Source organism: Lissotriton vulgaris, chromosome 3_1 (genome assembly GCF_964263255.1).
Source record: "Lissotriton vulgaris chromosome 3_1, aLisVul1.2, whole genome shotgun sequence".
Lineage (NCBI taxonomy): Eukaryota > Metazoa > Chordata > Amphibia > Caudata > Salamandridae > Lissotriton > Lissotriton vulgaris.
The window spans coordinates 318,861,125-318,885,387 of record NC_141689.1 but is presented as its reverse complement, the minus strand read 5'-3'; the positions used below and the strand labels follow the sequence as shown (position 1 = coordinate 318,885,387).

Here is a 24,263-nt window from a genome sequence, read left to right as displayed (position 1 = left end):
GGCCTTACTTTTAACCATTATATTTATTTTTTAGTACAGCCAGAGTTCCTCGCCCTGAGTCTGGTACCGATCCTATAGGTAGATTGGTTCACATAAAGCACAAGTAGTTATTGATTAATTTAGACGTACATCCCAGTGTATTGCAGTTGATGGTGCTGTTACCATTGCGTGCTCTCCTAGAATTCTTCAGAGCAAATGCCAAGAGGTCCTCAGGTCTACCGCAACCCTGTTTCCAATTTACAGAAGAACTGAAGACCCTCTTCTTTATATAACACTACACAGCAATGAAGTAGCAGTCTCCTTCTACTCTCGGAACCCAGCTACCCCTCTAATCATTCATTGTCTGTATCTTTTCCCCGGTACAGCTATGGGCTTCCTTTCCGCAAGGGTTGGGCTATTCTGCCTGCACCTATGCATTATACTGTCTCGTGGGAGAGCCTCCTTGGTGAGGGTAGAGTGCCTTACACTAAACCACTAAGCCCAAGTTATATTCATTAAAGTAGAGTATCTCATAATACCCTTGGGATCTGCTTTAACCCTTAGTCTGAGCACCAATAGTCTTTTTTGTTTAGGTAGAGTGTGTTTCATGCTGAGCCCAATCCCTAGACCCCCTGGTTTGGTTTGGTGCAAGTATTGTGCCTTACACTGTACTCCATGTTATTGCAGGTAGAGTGCTTGTACTAAGAACCAGGAGTGCATCTTTATTACATACATAATTCAGTAGGCCATGGTATAGCATCCATAATGCAGATAAACGATCTCAACCTGTAACTGAAATGGACTTCAAATTAGTGGTAGACTGCCTCACATTGAGGCCAAGCATGGGCTCGAGGCCAAGCATGGGCTCATAAGAGCAGGTAGATTACTACACAGTGAGCCATTAGAGGTCTCTCTGGGTTACGTAGACTTCTTGACATTGAGCACTCGGATAACCTGAGGATAGGCAGAATCCTTCACTCTTCGGCACATGGGGGTCTCAGTAGCTTATGTTGAATGACTCACCTGAATTGTTTATTTCATAAGCATTTTTTGTAATGCAAATGTTATGTCAATGGAATTTGTGATACCCAAATCGCCCTGTGAACATTTAACTCTTTGCAGGATCTGTTGCAGCTTCTGAATACTGCCTGGCGGTGACCCTTTTGTGTACTCATTTTCTGTATGAAATTCCAGATTGTCCAATTAGTGCAATATCATTATTAATAGAAATGTTTGTTTTTTTGTGAAATCTAGCAACCATAGTCCATGTGTTGCTCTACCAGGTTGATAACTGGATTTGAGCACTTGCTGCTAAATGTCCTCCGCCGACCAAAGCACCCAACTACGTTCCTTGAAAGGATATTCATGAATTGTTTTGGAGAGGTCCGTTTTTTCACATAGTGACTCAATATATGCTATAAAATGAACTATTGTTTCGTTCGTTTTCGTTTGATAACTTTCTTTCGGTCATTGACCATAAAAGTGCAGATAATGATACATACAAGCACTGTAATAAACTATCGTATTTATCTGAAACACTGGTTGGTATGGATTTTAGTAGAGGTGTTCTCAGAATAGCTTCAGCTGTTGTTGTTCTTAACAGTCATCGCTGCAAGGCTCTTTTTTAATAAGCATGCTGCTTCCTTTTTTCTTCAGGAACATCAACAGCTCTGCGGATGTGTTACCAGGGCTATGGACATCCATTGACGCTGTTTCTGGAGGAAGGTGGGGTGGTGACAGTTTGCAAAATTTACACCCAGGAACCCGAAGAGACACTGGATTTTGACTTCTGCAGCACAAATGTCATCAATAAAATCATTTTGCAGTCTGAGGGTCTGCGTGAAGCGTTTTCCGAACTAGACATGACCAGTGAGGTCCTGCAAATTACCATGTCTCCGGATAAGCCTTTTTTCAGGTATTGTGAAATAGTCGAAGGCTGCAGCTGTTGATCAGATAGTGTGGTGTTTTGACTGCTTTATTATTTTATTGTATATGATTGTTATTTGTAATTGTATGTGAATGCAAGCAAGGGCTAAAATAGATTGTTCTGCATTGTATTTGCATGGAAGGAGTGTACGCTAGCCAAGATTACATATCGATTAAGGAATATTTACAGTTATTCATTCTAAGTGATTGATGCATATTTTAATAAATTAATTACCATAGATTTCAATCTCAGTTAAGTTCAAAACATTTATTTGCTATGAATTCATAAATCATAAAGAACAGTGTTCATATCCATACAAATCCACTTATGGTTAATTATATTGCTATATTTAGTCTGTAAGGGATACGTTGGGTGAGATGGATATATTGGGATAAAACATTATATTCATGAGGTCCATAGTTTTGTTAGTTCGAAGTGTTTACTAGACTTACTCAGGGAACAGTGTATGGACAGAAATAATCTTTATTTAAACATTTATTGAAATTTGGAGATGAAAGTGATAAAGAAGCATTCTCGAAAATCTTACTGCGGATCAAAGTTTTGTGACTTTCACTGATAAAAATACCAAATTGCAAGTAAGAGAACAAAACAAAACGAAACATGAACGTGGTAAACCAAGGTCTACTGATAGCATATGGTGATGAAGATGGTTCTTAGTTAAAAACTTCTTTTTCATTGATTGTCAGACAGAAATTTAAAGATGGTTTATTGTCCCTTGCGCAAATATACCATAGTACATCATCAGGGTTGTTTCATTCAACTTGCCTCTTTAGGGAGTTTAAGGAATGTCCTATCTATGGATATGTTCGCCAAAGTTGTGTATCTACATCTGTTTACCGTTATTTCTATACGGTTTCATTTTATAGTACATTTCATTTTATAGTACAACAAATACAGATTACCCTTTACAATAATCATTATTATATGAACTCTTTTTACAGCCTGATGAATTAGTGTTTATGTTCTTTTCGAACATCTAACGTTCTTGCTGGTCAGCAAGGATTGTTTCCATAGCTGTCTATCAGTACAGCTGTGCTCTGCAGCACACAGTGCCCCATGTTGGGATATTGTTTCCGAGGTCATAGAAGAGAGCCTTTTATACTAAAAGACTCAACCCTTTGTTCCCTCTCTTAGGGAACCAATCCAAAGCCTTGAAAGTAGATGGGACAGTACTGGCTATTTCCCTTTGCTCCACTGGTGACCTTTTCCATGCGGGACACGCCACCTACCTTCTTGTGCTCTCCTGCAGCTTTCCCTTAACTGGGCATACATGTGTTCAATTTAATTTGACTTTTAATGCCAATTTCCCACTTCGGTCTCAGGTTGTCCACTTTTGGAAATGCAGGAAGTGCCCACCTGGACTATCCCAAGGATTCAGATCTGATGGAAGCTTTCCATTGCAGCCAAACTCAAACGAACAGGTATACAATGAATGCATTAACATGCTGCTGTATTATATTTAGTTCTTTGGTTTTCCACAGTGTCTGGTTTCGTTGGATATATGTGTAGTTTTATATAACAATGCTCACCTATTGGTTTACTTTCTGTTTCACTGTAATTTTCTGTATTTCTCAGAAACCTTATTGTATTCCAATCCTTGTACTTCTTCTCCTTTGTATTTTTGAGTTCAACCTCGAATGCTGACGCTTGAATTATGAGCACTAATCACCGAGTTGTTGCCTTGGAAGACTAGTGAAAGCAGTGCAGACTGCTGTGAGGAATACACTTCTGTCTCTTTACAATGTCCCTTTTCCTGGCTGAAAGTAGCGTCCTTACCTTCTCTGTGTAATTTACATTCTAGCCACTGCAAACACGTTTCCATTTAAACAAGGATTTGGGCAAAATTAGGCTCTCTTTCAGGGCTAGTGCTAAAGTACATCTCTACGAGCACTAGTTACCCACAGGTTCAATGCAATTAAACACACTAACATACAAATGTAGAGGGCTTGCCGATGATCCAGTTAGCACGAACCATTAAAATCTTGCATAGTCTATTTATTTATATTATCAACTGAGATGTTTCTAAATCTTCTTACACGTTAAAGATTTCTTCACAAATTTGAAATACAGCCTACATGTGCTTTGCAGTTATCTAACACCGCTATCGAATGGCTGTTGGTAACAGAAAACAGCAAGGTACAAAAATAAATGAAAAAAACGCTAATGAGACTTCAATCAGTATATGACATAAGCATGCAACATAAATCAATATTTACAAATACAAACTTAACATCACAATTTCATGAATACACGTTCTTAGATAGGTTTTTATAACATATCTAGTAATTAAAATGCTCTATTTTTATGAATTCTAAAGAATGGCTCTAAACCAATAATTAAGAATCACCTCAACTTCAGAAAAGCAAAGGGAATTTTCCAAATCCTAATAAAATTTTTGTAGTGTCCTAACACACACACACTCTCTCTCTCTCTTCCCCTTCCTCTCTTTCTCTCTCCCCCTCCCTCCCTAGTTTTATCCTGTGGTGCTCAACATAATTTATGAAACAGACAACCTTACATCATCTACAGAGAGGAATGGTAATCTAGAAATAATCCATAATAAGGGTAGTATCCATAAGGAGACATGAAATAGCATATGAGGATGGATTCCGCAAGGCAACCCTTTTTACAATGTCCATGACACACACATGTCACGTACACCGTAAAAAGGATTTGAAAAAATCACTCACACACATGCGCATACGCTTTATCAGAGAGCAAGCTCAACTTTGTATTATGGATTATTCTGAAGATGTGATAAACATGTACAAAATAGAATATGACTGTGATTACATCACCTAGAAGAAATAAAGAACACATTTAGTTACGGTATCTGGTTTATTTAATTATTATGCACCAGTTAACATTTTATTTTTAGATGAGTGTTTATCGTTATCTTTGTGTATTTACAGGATTTTTCACTTACTACTACTTGCCAGAAATGTATTCTGACTTTGGTACTTATAGTTGGGGTTTAGTCAGATTGGGGGCGCCGAGCATCTCGGAGAACTAATGGAGCCCAGTAGGAAGCTGTGGTGTTGTTTTCTTCTTATTGCATCTATTTTTACATTGACTTTCATATGTTTATTGTATCACTCATTGGGTTTTTAAAAATTAATTAATCTGATTGTTTTGGGACTGTTTGGTAAATACCATGTTGCTTTTCGGTTAGGTTAACAATTGCAAAAAGAGGTGACATTTGAGTTAATCTAGGAATGCAAGTAGGGAGTTCCGGTCTATGGGCAGTATTGTACAGACATTTAAACATGTGTTTATCATGGTATAGTAGGTTGCCTTCGAAAATGGGGTCTCTAAGAAATGCAATAATTTCTGCCCAAGAGCACTCAGACAGATCGTATGACACCAGACGTTAGGGTCAGCACTTTCTTATGCTTTCATCCCCCAAGAGTCAGACTGAGGCATAGTTAAGATTGTGAATAAACATTGAATAACCTGCTCCTTTGTAGTCTTTGATGTCCTCATCACAAATGGGTGTGCCATGATGTTGAGTGAGCCCTCTGAAAAAGTAGAAAAGGAGAAAGCAACAATAAAAAGTCAAAATATGATATAAAACTAATATATCGCCAGAAAAATACATGCGTCAAAAGCGTACACAGAATGTGCCATGCTAAATAGTTTGCATAGGTTTATGGTACAGAGGACAAGTTCCTTATTATTTTAGGATCAAGATTCACTTAGCTACTACAAAGGTGTTTAAAACTGTGAAGATGGTCAGCAAAAGCCATATTTGAAGTGGCCGCTTCTAAACTACATAGTGCGAAGGAATGCATGCGTTGTGGGTTTTGAATGTTTGGCTCTTTTCAAGATTGCAGGGATTCTTATAAACAACTGATGGGACTTAATGTGATATTACAGCTGAGAATGTCACAAGTGAATTTCTTTGGTGCTTATCAAGCAATCTTGACAGTTCCTAATAATACAGAAACTAATCCCTGGGAAATTAAGTTGGGATTCTTTTTAGAAATTTGACATTATGAAGGTAGGGATGCAAAATAATTTCTGCGTGCATCTGCAGTATTATCATGTGGTGCTTAATATAATTTATGAAACAGACCATCTTGCATCATCTAAAAAGAGGAATGGCAATCTATAAATAATACTTTGTAAAAACCTAGTTGGCCTAGGGAAACATGAAATAGCATATGACAGTGGGTTCCTCAAGGCAATAGATACAAGGAAGGCACAGTGTCTGAGATAACGAGGTTAAGCTTTGGCATCAGAATAGGCAGCATATGGGAACAGAAGGGTTGAGAGCATGTAATCATGGCTTCAGTATAGATCGGTTAGGGGCTCTTCAGCTTTGGTTTCAAAGGGAATTGAGGAGTGCAGTCCGTGATCAAGTTTGGGAGTGTATCGTTTCTAATTTGTCTCTTGACAGATGATCGTTTTTATTTACATGTTCAGCAAAGCGCCCTTTTTAACTAGATCGTTATTTCTAAAGCTGATAATGTAGCCACTCTAGGCTACCAACTTTTTAACCATGATTATTTTCAAGATTTTCAATTCTTTGTGTCCGGTAACTCACACCACACCACTAATCTCAAGTTTTTTTCTGAGGGCTTACCAAATGACCAGTACCAAGCTCTGGACTGCTTTCCTCTAGCAATAATTGCATTCTTATTTTATGAATTTAAAAGGGGAATGGCTTCTGCTGATGCTCTGAGTGCGACAGAAAGTGGGAGCATTCAGCTTTAATTTAGGCTTTTTATCTATGCTGCTCTTGGCAGTGGAGTGAAACATTGTAGTGGAATTTGTGTCCTCATTAATTGCCTCAAGAATGGGTTTTCCATTTGGAGTTTCTAGATTTGGGCAATACTTGGCCTTTGCTGTGGAATGTTTGCTGTTGTAGTTATCAGAAATACCTGAGATGCAGGGCACTACATACATTAGGGTTTTGGGTTGATGCAAATGGCTTGAACGCTTATGATTTTCCTTCCTATTTAGTCTAGACAAATTATAGTTTTGGTTCAGCTCCTTTTAGACTTGTTTATTCCTTTCTCAGTTCTATTGTGGCCATTTCCAATCTTAATGGTATACTATATTGTATCCAACCCTAAGCTCGCTTTAATGATCTGAGATTCTTTTTGTAATAACCTTTGCTGCTGAAACATGCCCAGTTGAGTGTGGGGCAGTGTAGGAGAGTAGGGTCTGCTATCCTATGGTCACCCCAAATTTTTGCTTTTTGCTTCACTGGTTTCTGACTTAATGTGGCTGTGGGCCTGCTAATCAGACCCACAGCCTGCTGTTCTCTCTCTAAATTACTGCCAATGCACTCTAGGTGCATTACGAATTGGAACTGGTTCACCTTATGAGCCCCTGTAATGGTGCACCCTAGGTGCCCAGGGCATAGGTGTATCCAAGGCCTACCAGGGGCTGCAGCACGTATTGTGCCACCCCTGGCCTGGCCTCCATATTTGACACAACTGGCTGATCACTCAGCTGGGGTAAGTCGGTGTAACCACCTCTTACTTAGGCGCAGTATGTCTGTGCCTAACCCTAAACTGGACACATATGTTCCTATCACCCACTCCTATGGAAGGCCTCATCAATCCTGGAGGCAGAGTGCTTGGAAATATGTGAGATGGTGAGCTGAGCCTGTCTGCAGCTGTCGGGAACAACTCCCTAAGCTGTTCCGGGATATTGCCATACCATATACTCTTAAGTGCATTATAATCCTCGCGGTTAAATGCTATCTTTGGTTTGGCTTTATCAAAACATGTCGAGTAAGGTGTCATACGAATTGGAATACTATCCCCTCGCCAATTCTGGCGACGGGGATAGCATTCCACCCTTCTAGAGGGACACGACATGTGTGTAGCCTTAACCCCGGTTAAAGTTAAACAGAGCCTCAGCTTCACAAAATGGACGCTGCCACCACAGACACAAGTCTGGCCTCCTGCTGCTGACCGAAACTCGGCAGATGGTGGCCTGGACAAAGGGTTTCCTGCCTTGGGAGGTGCGAGCACCACCCCAGACAGGATTTTGTGTATTGGGTAGGACAGGGCTGAATAGAATCAGACATGCCCGGGGCACACAAGGTGTCCCCGTGCATAGGCCAGCCCAAACCGGTTCTGGGGCCTTCCAGCCCCAGTCCTGGCGCGGAGCTGGACAAAGGAAAGGGGGTGTAACCACCCCCCTTCCTGGTTCCTCCCAGAGGAGGGACCTAGTAGGTGATCCACCCCCTAGATTGGGAATAAGAGGGGGAGCAGTGCCATTGCACAGCAGATCATCCCGAAATCAACTTTAAACAAGAAGAAGACTGGACTTCGACATTCTGCTGCACAGAAGACTGAAGAGAATCTCCCTTGTGGCCAAGGAGTGACCACCCTGTGAACACAGGTACCAACCAGCAACTCGACGTCTGCTTTGCCGCCGCCTCCCGCCGGAGACCGAGCCCAGAGCCCGACAAGAACCAGACTCCCAGACCTCTCAGAGCCCGATCCACAGTCCCTGCGAAGAAGGGACCCGTGGAGGCACCGAGTGACGTGGGACCGGACCTCTTGAAAGACACCCGAAAAGCTGACTGCGCAGCTTCTGAGGCATCCTCGACGTTGTGCTTTGGGGATTGAGAACCCCCACCACCGAGCAGCCCTTGCACCGAAGATCAGCCCTCCAGCATCTCCACGATCTGCGTGGGGCCCTTTTGCATTGTGCCACTCGACGCGCCATCCCGGCCACTAGCCACGTGGTCAGCGGCCATCTTGGCGACGAACCCGAAGATTTAAACAGCAGGTCTGGTTGCTCCAGACCTACCCCAGCTCCTGTGAAAAGGAGCACCTGCTCTGACCTTGCTGGTCCGAGTGAACAGCATCTTTCAACTTCTGCGTGGCTTGCATTTGCCAAGGCCTGTTTGCTCCGATCAGGTCGCCGACACCGCCAACAGCGAGAAGCCTACGTGGGACAGCTCGTGACCGACTCCTGGACGTCCTCGACCCCGGGTATCCACGTGGCTGCAGAAAGAAGCTACCCGACAACGCCTGTTTGCACCCGACATCGCCTGGTTCCAATCTGGTTCCACGGTAGTCACTGGCTAGTGACTTTGAACACTGTCCCCTCTGCTTTCAGGTCTTCACATCTTCAGATCCACCCTTGGATCCACCGGAACTCTTCTCATCGAGCCGCCTGCAGCATCTTCAGCTCCAAGCACCATCGACCAGCGTGACGAAACCCGACACAACTTCGACCCTGTGCACCCGCTTCCTGTGGGTGAGGTAACTCAGCTCCGCCGGTGCTCCTGCACTGGTACACATCCCAAGGGCCTGTGTTTTAAGTTTCAGCTCCGTAGGTCACTCGGAAGGTTCCTAACTTTCTAACTTTGTGCTTTTTACGCACCATAGACTTTGTATTGAGAAGTGCGTGCACTTTGAACACTGCACCCGAGTCCCGTGGGCCTTTCCCGACTTAGTTAACTCCAGTCTCGAATAGCTCCAGCGATTCCCAAGGCCCTAGGCCTCTTCACTTTCCTCCTGGTATCTCTTATACCACTTTCTTAGTATATGGTTTAGGTGGACCCTAGGGCTCATCCATATTGTGCAACTTTTGTGTATTTTAAACTGTCTTGTGATTTAACGCTTGTGCTTCTGTGCTCATAAAGAGTCCAGGGGATTTTAATAGTTAATAAATCAATATATATTTTCAATATATATCTGTGTGGTGTCCCTTTCATTTGGTATTCAAGGGGGTTGTGTATGGTATAACAGCTGGCTTCACATGCCTTTCAGAGTTTAGCCTAAGACTGCTTTGTCCACGTTACCACTAGGATAACTGGTCTACAAGGTTGAATTACAACCATCATCATAAGGGTTGCTTGGCATGGTACAAAGTGATCACTAGAACTAGTGAGCATTATATACCAGGCCAACTTCTCACATTGGTGGCAGCGGTGGGATCTGAGCTTGCTGTTGTTTTACCATTACAATCTTTGAGATTATCATCTGAAAGATCACACAGGTACCTGCTAGGTACATATAAAACAAGACTAGTATACTTAAGTTCTACTGAACTTAGTTGTTGTAGAGCAAAGGGAGTAGCACACCCTAGCTACAACTACTAGATAGGTTTAGTAGGTAAACACCAGTGTAGGTAGATTGCAACACATCCACCCACACTAGAGCAATGTCTGGAACAGAGGGGTCCAGTGGACTTACTCCTGTTGAGAGTGACCCTCCAAGGGCACCATCCCAGTTTGCTATTTTTCCTTTTAAGGAATTAAGACAGCTTTGTGTCTTAAGGGGTCTGAAGACAGGGCCTTCCCCTACTACAGACCACCTAAGAGAGCTCTTGGATCAGTCTGAGGCTCTAAAGACCTCTAAAGCAAACCCCACAGGGAATGCTGAAGGAGGCCATCCTTCAGAGGATGACACTGTAGACACCCCTGCCCCTATCATCCTAGTAGATGAGGAAGCCTCCACCACTGGAGCTCCTCAAGTAGATGTAGAGGAAGAGGAAGAAGAAGAGGAGGAGGAGGTAGAAAGCAGTGAGTCAGATGATGACAGAGATAGTCAGGTGCTGGTCAGTAGACTGAACCAGGCTAACTTAAGTCAACTTGGGAATGAATCAGGTAACAACCCATTCAGACCCCCAGGTGGACTTAACCAGGGCCATAGGAGGAGGAGGCATCACTCAGGTGAATCCAATACCTCCCATGTCTCTAGAGGCTCTCATGGTCACTCCAGAAAGGAGATGACTAGCCCTCAGAGAAGGGAACATGAGGCCAAGATGAGAGAGGCTGAGCTTAGGATCCAGAGGCAAGAGTTAGAGGTTGCCCTGGCTAAGGAGAAACTTGCTAGAGCAAGACAGCCTAGAGAGAGTGGGGTAATAGAACCCACTGGTGGCAGCAATATCCACAAGGATAAAGACAGGTCTTTTGATAATAGAAACCTGAGTAAGATTGTGCCCCCCTACAAAGCTGGGGATGATATCCATAAATGGATTACTGCAATGGAGAGAGCCTGCAGAGTACAGCAGATCCCTCAGGAGCAGTGGGCAGCAATCTTGTGGCTCTCCTTTGAAGGTAGAGGCCGAGACAGACTCCTCACAGTTAGTGATGGGGATTCTAGAAACTACCTGGTCCTGAAGAGTGCTCTGATTGATGGGTTAGGCTTAACCACTGAACAGTACAGGTTAATGTTCAGAGATACCCAGAAGACACAGACTCAGGACTGGTCTGAATTTGTTGAGTGTGCCACTAAGGCTCTGGAGGGATGGTTGCTGGGAAGCAAGGTTACAGACTACGAAGGATTGTATAATTTGCTGATGAGAGAACAAATTTTAAATAATTGTCAGAACCAGCAGTTGCATCAACATTTGGTTGACTCAGATTTGACCTCTCCCCAAGAATTGGGAAAGAGGGCAGATAAATGGGTAAGAACCAGAGTTAAGCAAAAGAACCAGAACCAGAACCAGGGTGGTGACCAGAAGAAAACAGACCAGAAGGGTGGGGAGCAGAAAGCTAAAGACCAGAAGTCTTCAACAGGGCCCCAAACTGAGACAGAGGGTGGGTCCCAAACTTCCAAGAAGAAGAAGAAAGAAGGTCAGAAGAAACCCTGGTGTAAAACTTGTAAGAACACCTCTCACTGGACAAGTGAGTGTAAAAAGGGTGGAGCCCCCAGCACTGCAGCCCCTAAGGCACCTGCACCCACTAGTACAGTTAGCAGTGCTGGTCCTCAAGCCAAGGGTTTAGTGGGAATCACTTTGGGAACTGAAGGAGATTCTGACCTAGTCAGAACTCTTACACAGGCTGTTCTTGTTTGTGAAGGGGACATAGATTTGACCCCTGACATAAGTCCCAGTAACCTGGGCAAATACAGACAGACACCTTTGATTAACAACAAAGTGGCTCAAGCATACAGGGACACATGTGCCAGTGTCACCATGGTGACACCTAATTTTGTGGACCCTGGTCAATACATGCCAGGCGATGATTACCTGGTGACCAATGCCAGCAATGTCACTACTACACATAGTGTGGCACTTGTTAACTTTTCCTGGGGAGGGGTAACTGGCCTAAAGAAAGTTGTGGTTAGTGCTGATCTCCCAGTAGAATGTTTGTTGGGCAATGACCTGGAGAACTCTCTATGGTCAGAAGTTGAGTACAGGACTCATGCAGAGATGTTAGGGATATCATCACATGTCCTTGCTGTGACCAGGTCACAGGCCAAAAAGTGCCTCTCTGAACCTCAGGTCTTGGATCCTGGAACAATGGACCAAGTACCTCCCAAGAAGAAGAACAGGAGGGTTAAGGCTGCGCCTTCCCAACTGCCTACAAGTGAGGATCAGGCTTCACAGGAAACTGATCTTGAGACCCCTGAAGGAACTGTCCCTGAAGAACTTGAACCTGATCAGGTTGAGTTTCTGGGGACAGGGGGACCTTCTAGGGCAGACTTGGGGCAGGCTCAGTTAACCTGTCCTCCTCTTGAACCCCTCAGACAGCAGGCTGCTGCTGAGGCTGCTGGGAATGCTCAAGGTGCCCATAAAGTATATTGGGACGATGGACTCCTTTATTCAGAGGCTAGAGACCCCAAGCCTGGTGCTACCAGGAGGTTGGTTATACCTCTGCAATTTAGGGGCTTCCTACTCACCTTGGCCCATGATATTCCTTTAGCAGGACACCTAGGCCAGAACAAGACTTGGGACAGGCTTGTCCCTCACTTTCACTGGCCTCACATGTCTGAAGACACCAAGGAGTTTTGTCGCTCCTGTGAAACCTGCCAAGCCAGTGGTAAAGCAGGTGGAACAACAAAGGCCCCCCTGATACCACTACCTGTGGTGGGGGTTCCCTTTGAAAGAGTGGGGATTGATATTGTTGGTCCAATGGATCCCCCTACAGCATCTGGGCACAGATTCATACTGGTGGTAGTGGATCATGCCACCAGGTACCCAGAGGCAATTCCCCTTAGGACCACAACAGCTCCTGTGGTGGCCAGGGCCTTACTTGGAGTTTTCTCCAGAGTGGGGTTTCCTAAGGAGGTAATATCAGATAGAGGTACCAACTTCATGTCTGGATATTTGACAGCTATGTGGAAGGAATGTGGTGTCAACTACAAGTTCACCACTCCTTATCACCCACAATGCAATGGGCTTGTTGAAAGATTTAACAAGACCCTAAAGGGCATGATTAAAGGATTACCTGAAAAGCTCAGGCGAAGATGGGACATCCTTCTGCCCTGTCTTTTGTTCGCTTACAGAGAGGTCCCTCAAAAGGGGGTTGGCTTCAGCCCCTTTGAATTGTTGTTTGGGCACCCTGTAAGAGGACCCCTGTGTCTAGTGAAGGAAGGATGGGAGTTACCTCTCAAAAAGCCTAAACAGGACATAGTGGACTATGTACTTGGTCTCCACTCCAGGATGGCAGAGTACATGGAAAAGGCATCTAAAAACCTTGAGGCTAGCCAAGAATTACAAAAAGCTTGGCATGACCAAAAGGCTGTCCTTGTTGAATTTCAGCCTGGACAGAAGGTATGGGTGTTGGAGCCAGTGGCCCCAGCAGCACTCCAAGACAAGTGGTCTGGACCCCATACAATTCTGGAAAAGAAGGGAGAGGTTACCTACTTGGTGGACCTAGGAACTCCCAGGAGCCCCCACAGGGTGCTCCATGTGAACAGATTGAAGGCATATGTCAGCAGGGCAGACATGGGCTTGCTCATGGCTACAGATGAGGGACAGGAGGAAGAGAGTGACCCTCTCCCAGACCTGCTCACTCAGAACCCTGAGGATGGCTCAGTTGATGGTGTGGCCTTAGGTGGCAGCCTCACTGAACATCAGCAACATGACTGCAGACAAGTTCTACAGGCATACAGGCATATGTTCTCATTGACACCCAGTCAGACTAACTGGTGTACACATGTGGTGGACACTGGTGACAGTCTTCCTGTAAAAAGCAAAATTTACAGGCAACCTGACCACGTCAGGGACTGTATAAAGACTGAGGTGCAAAAGATGCTGGAATTAGGTGTCATTGAGCCTTCAGAGAGCCCCTGGGCTAGCCCAGTGGTTCTGGTCCCCAAACCTCACACCAAAGATGGCAAGAGAGAGATGAGGTTCTGTGTGGATTACAGAGGACTCAATGCTGTCACCAGGACAGATGCACACCCTATTCCAAGGGCAGATGAGCTAATTGACAAGTTGGCTTCTGCCAAATATTTGAGCACATTTGACTTGACAGCTGGCTACTGGCAAATCAGGTTAGCTGAGGAGTCTAAGGCCAAGACAGCATTTTCTACCCCTAGTCGGCATTATCAGTTTGTGGTGATGCCCTTTGGTTTGAAAAATGCACCTGCCACCTTCCAAAGGTTGGTGAACCAAGTCCTCACTGGGTTGGATGACTTTTGTGCAGCTTATCTGGACGATATTGCTGTCTTTAGCTCCACCTGGGAGGATCACCTGATCCACCTGAAGGAAGTGCTTGAGGCTCTGCAGAAGGCAGGCCTCACTATCAAGGCAACAAAGTGCCAGATAGGGCAGAGCAAGGTTGTATACCTGGGCCACCTTGTAGGTGGAGGCAAAGTTCAACCACTGGAGAGTAAGATCCAGACCATCAAGGACTGGTCCCCTCCAACTACCCAGACTCAGGTCAGAGCTTTCTTGGGCCTGACTGGGTACTACAGGAAGTTTGTTAAGAACTATGGGTCCATTGTGACTCCTCTTAATGATCTGACATCCAAGAAGATGCCCAAAAAGGTTCAGTGGACAGAAATCTGTCAAAAGGCATTTGATGACCTGAAGAAGGCCATGTGCTCTGCACCTATCCTGAAGAGTCCTGACTACTCAAGAGAGTTCATTGTCCAAACAGATGCTTCTGAGTTGGGAGTGGGAGCAGTGCTTTCACAGCTTAATGTAGATGGCCAGGACCAGCCCATTGCTTTCATTAGCAGAAGGCTGACCCCCAGAGAGAAACGTTGGTCAGCTATAGAGAGGGAGGCCTTTGCTGTGGTGTGGGCCCTGAAGAAGTTGAGACCATACTTATTTGGCACTCACTTCAAGATTCAGACCGACCATAAGCCCCTCCTATGGCTTAATCAGATGAAGGGTGAAAACCCCAAACTACTCAGGTGGTCCATTTCCCTACAGGGGATGGACTTTACAGTGGAGCACCGCCCAGGGACTGACCATGGCAACGCAGATGGTCTCTCCAGGTACTTCCACTTAGAACATGAAGACACAACTGGTCAAGGTTAGTCTAATGTCCCTGCGTTTGGGGGGGGGTTATGTAGGAGAGTAGGGTCTGCTATCCTATGGTCACCCCAAATTTTTGCTTTTTGCTTCACTGGTTTCTGACTTAATGTGGCTGTGGGCCTGCTAATCAGACCCACAGCCTGCTGTTCTCTCTCTAAATTACTGCCAATGCACTCTAGGTGCATTACGAATTGGAACTGGTTCACCTTATGAGCCCCTGTAATAGTGCACCCTAGGTGCCCAGGGCATAGGTGTATCCAAGGCCTACCAGGGGCTGCAGCACGTATTGTGCCACCCCTGGCCTGGCCTCCATATTTGACACAACTGGCTGATCACTCAGCTGGGGTAAGTCGGTGTAACCACCTCTTACTTAGGCGCAGTATGTCTGTGCCTAACCCTAAACTGGACACATATGTTCCTATCAGCCACTCCTATGGAAGGCCTCATCAATCCTGGAGGCAGAGTGCTTGGAAATATGTGAGATGGTGCTCTGGCATGAGCTGAGCCTGTCTGCAGCTGTCGGGAACAACTCCCTAAGCTGTTCCGGGATATTGCCATACCATATACTCTTAAGTGCATTATAATCCTCGCGGTTAAATGCTATCTTTGGTTTGGCTTTATCAAAACATGTCGAGTAAGGTGTCATACGAATTGGAATACTATCCCCTCGCCAATTCTGGCGACGGGGATAGCATTCCACCCTTCTAGAGGGACACGACATGTGTGTAGCCTTAACCCCGGTTAAAGTTAAACAGAGCCTCAGCTTCACAAAATGGACGCTGCTACCACAGACACAAGTCTGGCCTCCTGCTGCTGACCGAAACTCGGCAGATGGTGGCCTGGACAAAGGGTTTCCTGCCTTGGGAGGTGCGAGCACCACCCCAGACAGGATTTTGTGTATTGGGTAGGACAGGGCTGAATAGAATCAGACATGCCCGGGGCACACAAGGTGTCCCCGTGCATAGGCCAGCCCAAACCGGTTCTGGGGCCTTCCAGCCCCAGTCCTGGCGCGGAGCTGGACAAAGGAAAGGGGGTGTAACCACCCCCCTTCCTGGTTCCTCCCAGAGGAGGGACCTAGTAGGTGATCCACCCCCTAGATTGGGAATAAGAGGGGGAGCAGTGCCATTGCACAGCAGATCATCCCGAAATCAACTTTAAACAAGAAGAAGACTGGACTTCGACATTCTGCTGCACAGAAGACTGAAGAGAATCTCCCTTGTGGCCAAGGAGTGACCACCCTGTGAACACAGGTACCAACCAGCAACTCGACGTCTGCTTTGCCGCCGCCTCCCGCCGGAGACCGAGCCCAGAGCCCGACAAGAACCAGACTCCCAGACCTCTCAGAGCCCGATCCACAGTCCCTGCGAAGAAGGGACCCGTGGAGGCACCGAGTGACGTGGGACCGGACCTCTTGAAAGACACCCGAAAAGCTGACTGCGCAGCTTCTGAGGCATCCTCGACGTTGTGCTTTGGGGATTGAGAACCCCCACCACCGAGCAGCCCTTGCACCGAAGATCAGCCCTCCAGCATCTCCACGATCTGCGTGGGGCCCTTTTGCATTGTGCCACTCGACGCGCCATCCCGGCCACTAGCCACGTGGTCAGCGGCCATCTTGGCGACGAACCCGAAGATTTAAACAGCAGGTCTGGTTGCTCCAGACCTACCCCAGCTCCTGTGAAAAGGAGCACCCGCTCTGACCTTGCTGGTCCGAGTGAACAGCATCTTTCAACTTCTGCGTGGCTTGCATTTGCCAAGGCCTGTTTGCTCCGATCAGGTCGCCGACACCGCCAACAGCGAGAAGCCTACGTGGGACAGCTCGTGACCGACTCCTGGACGTCCTCGACCCCGGGTATCCACGTGGCTGCAGAAAGAAGCTACCCGACAACGCCTGTTTGCACCCGACATCGCCTGGTTCCAATCTGGTTCCACGGTAGTCACTGGCTAGTGACTTTGAACACTGTCCCCTCTGCTTTCAGGTCTTCACATCTTCAGATCCACCCTTGGATCCACCGGAACTCTTCTCATCGAGCCGCCTGCAGCATCTTCAGCTCCAAGCACCATCGACCAGCGTGACGAAACCCGACACAACTTCGACCCTGTGCACCCGCTTCCTGTGGGTGAGGTAACTCAGCTCCGCCGGTGCTCCTGCACTGGTACACATCCCAAGGGCCTGTGTTTTAAGTTTCAGCTCCGTAGGTCACTCGGAAGGTTCCTAACTTTCTAACTTTGTGCTTTTTACGCACCATAGACTTTGTATTGAGAAGTGCGTGCACTTTGAACACTGCACCCGAGTCCCGTGGGCCTTTCCCGACTTAGTTAACTCCAGTCTCGAATAGCTCCAGCGATTCCCAAGGCCCTAGGCCTCTTCACTTTCCTCCTGGTATCTCTTATACCACTTTCTTAGTATATGGTTTAGGTGGCCCCTAGGGCTCATCCATATTGTGCAACTTTTGTGTATTTTAAACTGTCTTGTGATTTAACGCTTGTGCTTCTGTGCTCATAAAGAGTCCAGGGGATTTTAATAGTTAATAAATCAATATATATTTTCAATATATATCTGTGTGGTGTCCCTTTCATTTGGTATTCAAGGGGGTTGTGTATGGTATAACAGCTGGCTTCACATGCCTTTCAGAGTTTAGCCTAAGACTGCTTTGTCCACGTTACCACTAGGATAACTGGTCTACAAGGTTGAATTACAACCATCATCATAAGGGTTGCTTGGCATGGTACAAAGTGATCACTAGAACTAGTGAGAATTATATACCAGGCCAACTTCTCACAGGCAGTCATAGAAGTATTGGGGTTTAGAAATATTGGTAACACTTTTCTTGAGACACATCTTGTTTTGATCAAGCAATATTTGAATGTGCTTCTTGCTTTTCTCAAATTTTACACCCATGGGCTTTTTCACTGCATTTTCCATTCCATACTCTTCTGCCGAAAGTAATAATCAGTTATGATTGATGTGCGAAGTAATAGACTGATAGGCCAGCTTCATTCAAAGATGTAGTGCTGGAATTCTGAGGTAGTACATTTGTTGAGCAGCTTCTTTCAGATATGTAATTTTGCTTCATTTTTTAGCTTTCTTGCGTGAACCGCCTATTTCTGCTGAATGTAATGTTCATTTTCATTCCCACTAGGTATAAGATCTCTTTGCTGAAGCCGTCAACCAAAGCTCTGGCTTTATCGTGCAAAGTTTCCATTCGAACAGATAACCGGGGTTTCCTCTCCCTACAGTACATGATCCGAAATGAAGATGGCCAAATCTGTTTTGTGGAGTACTATTGTTGTCCCGATGAAGATGTTGGTGAACCCGAGACATAACTACCAATTATTGAACAGATATTTCATCCATAGCACTGCAAGGAATGCTCTCGGTATTAACCAAATTTAAAGGCATAACAACAGAAACATGTAACTGTAAACTATTAATTAAATACTACTCACACAATTGATATTTGATTTCAGACAAACTGAACTTAAAACCATGGTTTATTTTACTAAAATGTCAGCAGTTGAGCACTGGGCGCATTGAAAGATATGCTGAAGATCTTGACAATCTTAAAACAGTAGTAATTGGAAATGTAATAAAAGGGAGCCGTCAATAGGCTTCAGTGTATCTCTTTTTTAATTCGCCCCAAGTGTCATAGCATCCTATGTATATGCACAGGGAAGGACAATGTGGATTCAAATTTAAAAGAGGTGTATTAACCAAAATCTGTCAAAGCAGCATTTGTTAACTACAGATGTGTTCAGACTTCATTATGAATATTCTTCAGTACTGGTGAACTTCATGCTCGTCGCTTACAATTTCTACAAAGGTTAGTCTCAGGCAGTGTAGACTGTACGAAAGCAACACATTTTGCTGCCCAGGGGCTGGGAGAATCTAGATGTAAAGAGGTTTTCGTTATAAAAATATTTGCACACAAAGGTTTAGATTCCTAATGTAAATATATAAGTGCACAGCGAGATGTGTTTCATTAGTGCTCTAATCAAGCTAATTTCACCTCCCTGACATTTGTATACCATGATTTGCTAGGTTGTTATAAGCACCATACTGTAAATAAAAGTATGTGCTACATGGGCATTTACTTTCCTTTACTTACACATTCAAGCAAACTACTCAAATGGCTTAAGCAACAAGTGTGATGTAATTAAGAGGTTACAGCCTATGGAGAGAGTAGTGAATGTGCTTGGAAGGTTCTCTGTCATGGGAGTGTTGGCTGTAAATGAAATCGTTTTATTATAGCCTTAAAGGCCGCCGTAGCTGACTATACCGGCTTTAACAAGGGAGCTGGACTTTAATAGCTGGTATAGCCCAGCTATACCGGCTATTAAAGGCCCATGCCGAAGGCGAGGGCCTTTAACAAGGAAGCAGGACTTTAATAGCAGGTATAGCCCAGCTACGAAGGGCTATAGGGCTATTAGAACATTCTGCCACTAGAAGGCAGAATGTTCTAACAAATAGAACAAAGGCTTTAGGGCCTGCAAGGGGATTGAAATCCCCTCAGGCTCTCTGAAGCCTTTGTTCACAGCCACAGTTGTGAACAAAGAAACATTGGAATGTTGCAGCTCCGGGCGTATACCAGTCATTATAAGCCCGGAGCACTCCATTGTTTTCTATGGAGCTCCCAACATTCCAAAGTTCTAATAATTGTTATTTCGTATTTGTCTTTTTGGGGTACCTATTATTTGATAGTTCCCGCAGATCCATAGCACAAAAAATACTCTATGTTTGAATGTATACTTCTTGAAAGCCAATGCCATTTGAAGTCACATACATTAGTATTCAAGTCAGCATGAGTAGTTCTTGTTTTTCGCCAAACTTAACTAGCAGGGGCAAGTGACTTTTGAAGGAAAGAAAGGCAAAAATGCACTTGTGCTTTTTTCAGAAATAAGTCTGACAACAGTGGAGCATTTCGAAAGGTTTTAATTTGTGAATATAAAACATATGAACAGCCTTCACCTTTGGCATCATTTTATTCTGTACGTTTGGTCTTTTCTCAGGTTAACTTTGTTCAGCTGAAATGATATATTTAATTAGGAAAAAGGCTGCTGAAAAATCTTAAACTCCTATTTCTGTGGAAACTGCCATAAACGAGTGCTTCGAAACATTCAGATTTTGACCAGCTGATATATCTCTATAATATGATGGGCGTGCCTATGAAGAAATTGCAAAGGAACATTTAAAGACACACTCTAATATCCTTACCTTAGCGACTGTGCAGTTACTTAAATGAAAATCAAAGCCACTATCATGGGCATGTTATTGCTTTTGACTGACTGCAAACTCCGTTATGCCTTGTAGCAAACTCTGTACAGGTCCAGGGTATTGAATTTATTTTGTACATTTGTAATAAAAAATAATGTTAAATACTTTCAAACTGAGTTTGTGTTATGATATAGGAAAAAACGCGGCCATCTCGTAACCTGAATTTGGATTATGGCAAAATTAGTTAAGTGAACACTTGAATCATCTTGTTGTGTTGACTGAATTTCTGACCCAGCCTTTAAGCCAAACGTCATAGTGGATTTTTGCCATATATGTAAAAGAAATATCTTGCTCCTCTCACTTAGCCAATCTCTAATATATTGTGCAGGGTTGGAAAAAGAAGGAACGTTCACAAAGTGTGGCATGCATAGCTCCTCGCTCCCCGATTGTGAATGTCTACAGGGAAAGGCAGTTATGGGTACATTAAGCTCTTTCATGTGGGGACATTTACAATCGGGTGTATCTAAACTAATCTTCGGAGTGATTTTGTAGTTGTGCTCACATTTTTGTCACTATTTAGCACAGTCATTTTGTCTGTAGGTGGCATAGGTAATAATGTGTTTTTATCGCCAGTTTATATAGAACAAGTCTAAACTCATATTAGAACATTGGAATGTTGGGAGCTCCATTGAAAACAATGGCGTGCTCTGGGCTTATAATGGGTGGTATAAGCCTGGAGCTCCAACATTCCAATGTTTCTTTGTTCACAGCTCTGGCTGTGAACAAAGGCTTCAAGGAGCCTGAGGGGGATTCCAATCCCCCCACGCTTCCAAAAGGCTTTGTATTTTTTTTTAACATTCTGTCCACTAGTGGCAGAATGTTCTAATAGCCTTATAGACCGTCGTAGATGGGCTATACCGCTATTAAAGTCCCTCTCCCTTGTTAAAGGCCCTCGCCTTCGTCTCGGGGCCTTTAACGCTAGAGAGGGCCTTTAACAGCCAGCATAGCCCTCTACGGCGGGCTATAAGGCTATATTCAAGAACACTTAACCCTAGCAACAGAGTTAATTTACATTCCGTGCCCAGATTTTCCTTTTGTTAACTGAGATATTCGAACAGTGTGCCAAGTTCCTCACACTAATTTAGCATGAGAGTGGATATAGGGAATTCAATGTAAGCTTCTTCTTTAAGCTCGGAGCAGCTTTTTGTAAAGCATCTCAGATAAGCAAATACAATGTTGTCCATATTTCTGAAAAATAAGCACATAATTTAATAAAGGCCTTTATTACTATTCCAAAGACAATTCGAAGGTAAAACAATTCACACCTGTTGGAAGCTTTTCAGGTAAAGCATGCATTTTAAAGGATCAAACTATTGTTTGAAGTGCTTGCTTCTGGGCTTTGCTGTGAAACGTTTCCACATCACTGTTAGGTGATAGTGTCTTAAATAACATGCGTGCCTCTTAGCACTTGCATCCTGATGGCTTTCGCAGATAAGTGTTGTATACAATTTACACCTTGGCACCAGTTTGTTCTCGTGACAGTGATATAGAGCTATTTTCACAGCACAGGTAATCCAAGAGCTCCAGACAATGGCACCATTAAGCATTTGAAGGAGGTTCCACATGTGTCATATTTTAGAAAGCGGTATACACATTCAATAATCCATTTCTCCTATCAAATGGATTCTTTGTCTGCAACAAATGCCACAAGGTGCCAACTCTTCGTAACTTTAATTTTTATAATGCATGCTGATGACTGCAATTGCATTAGAAGGTTTAGGCTTCATCCATTTCCATGGCAAATGTTTCTGTATTAATGTTATGTGACAGATTTGCTCATAAAGTGCCAATTCCAAATGCATCATTTGATTTACTTTTCGCTTGCATACTGCTGCATATCCTCGTGTCCAGCCCCACTGTACTTTGTGGACTACCTAACCTTTTTTACATATCACCACCACCTCTTCCACACATCTACACCCTTCCCACTAGGCCCTCATACCCGCATGCACCAACTGGCAGGGACAAAAGATCTCTGATAAAGATCCCCATCTGGGTGCCTGTCAGACATTGCACCGCCAGTTTGACGAGGAGCAAAACCCATATGATGAAGCATGACACCTAGCTTGCTGGGTGTGTGAGGGTTTTAGTCCGAAAGGGAGGATCCCCATCCCCCTTTCACCTCTCTTTCATATTTCTATACCTGGTCCATTATGTGTCACCCTTCCTTCATCAGACAGAGGCAGGTGCCGCTAGGTTATTCCCAGCACCTCTTACATGTGTTCAGCATTAGTCGTTTGTTGCTCCATTGAAATTCTCTTGAGGGACCAGTCAGTCTAGCATCATTCCCGGGAGCCACCGACCAGCGCACTGGAAGCCCCAGTCACCCGAGACCTCTGAGGGAGCCTGCTTTCCAATGTGTCAGCTCTAAAGGAACCCAGTGGTGGGCAGTACCATCTCCGGAGGCATCTGAGTCACCCGCAATCACTCCCTCAAGCAGTCTAAAGTAATTTGGCTCCACAGAGAGAGGCCGCATGTTGTTGGCCAGGGTTCTGCATCTCTTAAACTGGGCAGGGACTCTCTCCTCCCTTCAGCTTCTCAGCTCCTCCAGCACTCGGGACCTTATCAAGGTGCTCCACAGGCCCCCGAGACTTGGGCACTCAATTTGATGGGTCACTCCCAGACGCTGCTTGTTCATTGTTTTTTGGGGCTGCCAGCGGGAGCTTATAGGATAGTAACTGTCGTCTTTAGTGGTCAAACCATGAACCAATATGATCAAATATTGTATGTACTAACACATGTTTTTTTTTCATTTCAGAAAGCATATCAAGTTCATAAAAATGCAAATATAATAAAATGCTCTGCTAAAATATTAAACAGATGATGAACAGAAATAAGTATATCGTCTTGCTCTAGCATACCAACCGGAAATAATTAAACATACTACAGTGAAGGATATTATAATCAAACAATGGAAAATTATGGTTTTCTTATACAAAAAGATCTTATTACAATGATATTATTGACATTACTAAACAAAGCAAGATAACACACACCAAAAATAACTTCAAAAGCAATTATGAAAGAAACAGACTAATTACTTGACTAATGACTTGACCCACCTGCTCCACCAACAACTCCAATAAAAATGTAAAGCAAGCACATTTATTACTTTAACTAGAAATTCTATTCAGCTAAGCAATTCTGTAAAACAATAACTATATTAACACCTTAATAACGATCTAATTAAAATACTTAGTTACAATAATCCAAAATCCAATCAATATTAAAACAAGCATTGGCATAGCTAATAGGTATCGCCTTTGGGACCTTGTAAGTGTTTAGCCATGCACCATGCAACTGTACAGTTTGAAACAGAAGTTAAGGGTGCAATGTTGTTGACTACATCTGTAAACAATATATATCGCACATATTTTGAACTGTACCTAGTGCTGAATGACTGCCATTATGCCATAAGACATGACATAGCTCTGTGCATCTTTTCAGGAAGATTTACGGTACTTTTGAGGAAAGCAGTGCTTAATTTGAGCACTGGCACCTAGCTGTCAACACCAGCACTTGTCACAGTCTGCCACATGGTGGCGCTGTTTGCCAAATTTAGAGATGGCAATGAGGTTAAAATAAGTCTTAGTTTAGGCAAACCCCATCTCTTTCTCTTAATGCCCTAATATTTCTGCTTGCCTAAAAAGTCAATAAAAATAAGCAATACACCTAACACTATAATTAATTGCATCATAGGGAATACTTTCAATGCTATATATTTGGTGTTCTAAAGTTTCACTGACGAGACCATGAAATACAACAGCAGGATAATCAAACAAACTCAAAGCATTCACACACCTTAACAGAGCTTTGGAATAAGTACCAACATTATAAAAAGGTTACTTCAAAAAGTACTCCTGGAATCAAACC

At 44.1% G+C, this 24,263-nt stretch overlaps 1 protein-coding gene across 1 annotated transcript in view; it reads left to right on the top strand.

Moving 5' to 3' along the window:
* The window catches only part of RAD1 (RAD1 checkpoint DNA exonuclease), a 100,680-nt gene extending 80,178 nt beyond the window's left edge, over positions 1–20,502 (top strand). The window contains exons 4-6 of the mRNA XM_086960515.1: positions 1,636–1,894; positions 3,250–3,348; positions 18,259–20,502. Of these exons, the coding sequence (XP_086816641.1) occupies positions 1,636–1,894; positions 3,250–3,348; positions 18,259–18,442 (542 nt within the window). The 3' untranslated portion in view covers positions 18,443–20,502. The remainder of the gene's footprint in view (positions 1–1,635; positions 1,895–3,249; positions 3,349–18,258) is intronic.
* Positions 20,503–24,263: the final 3,761 nt, after the last annotated feature.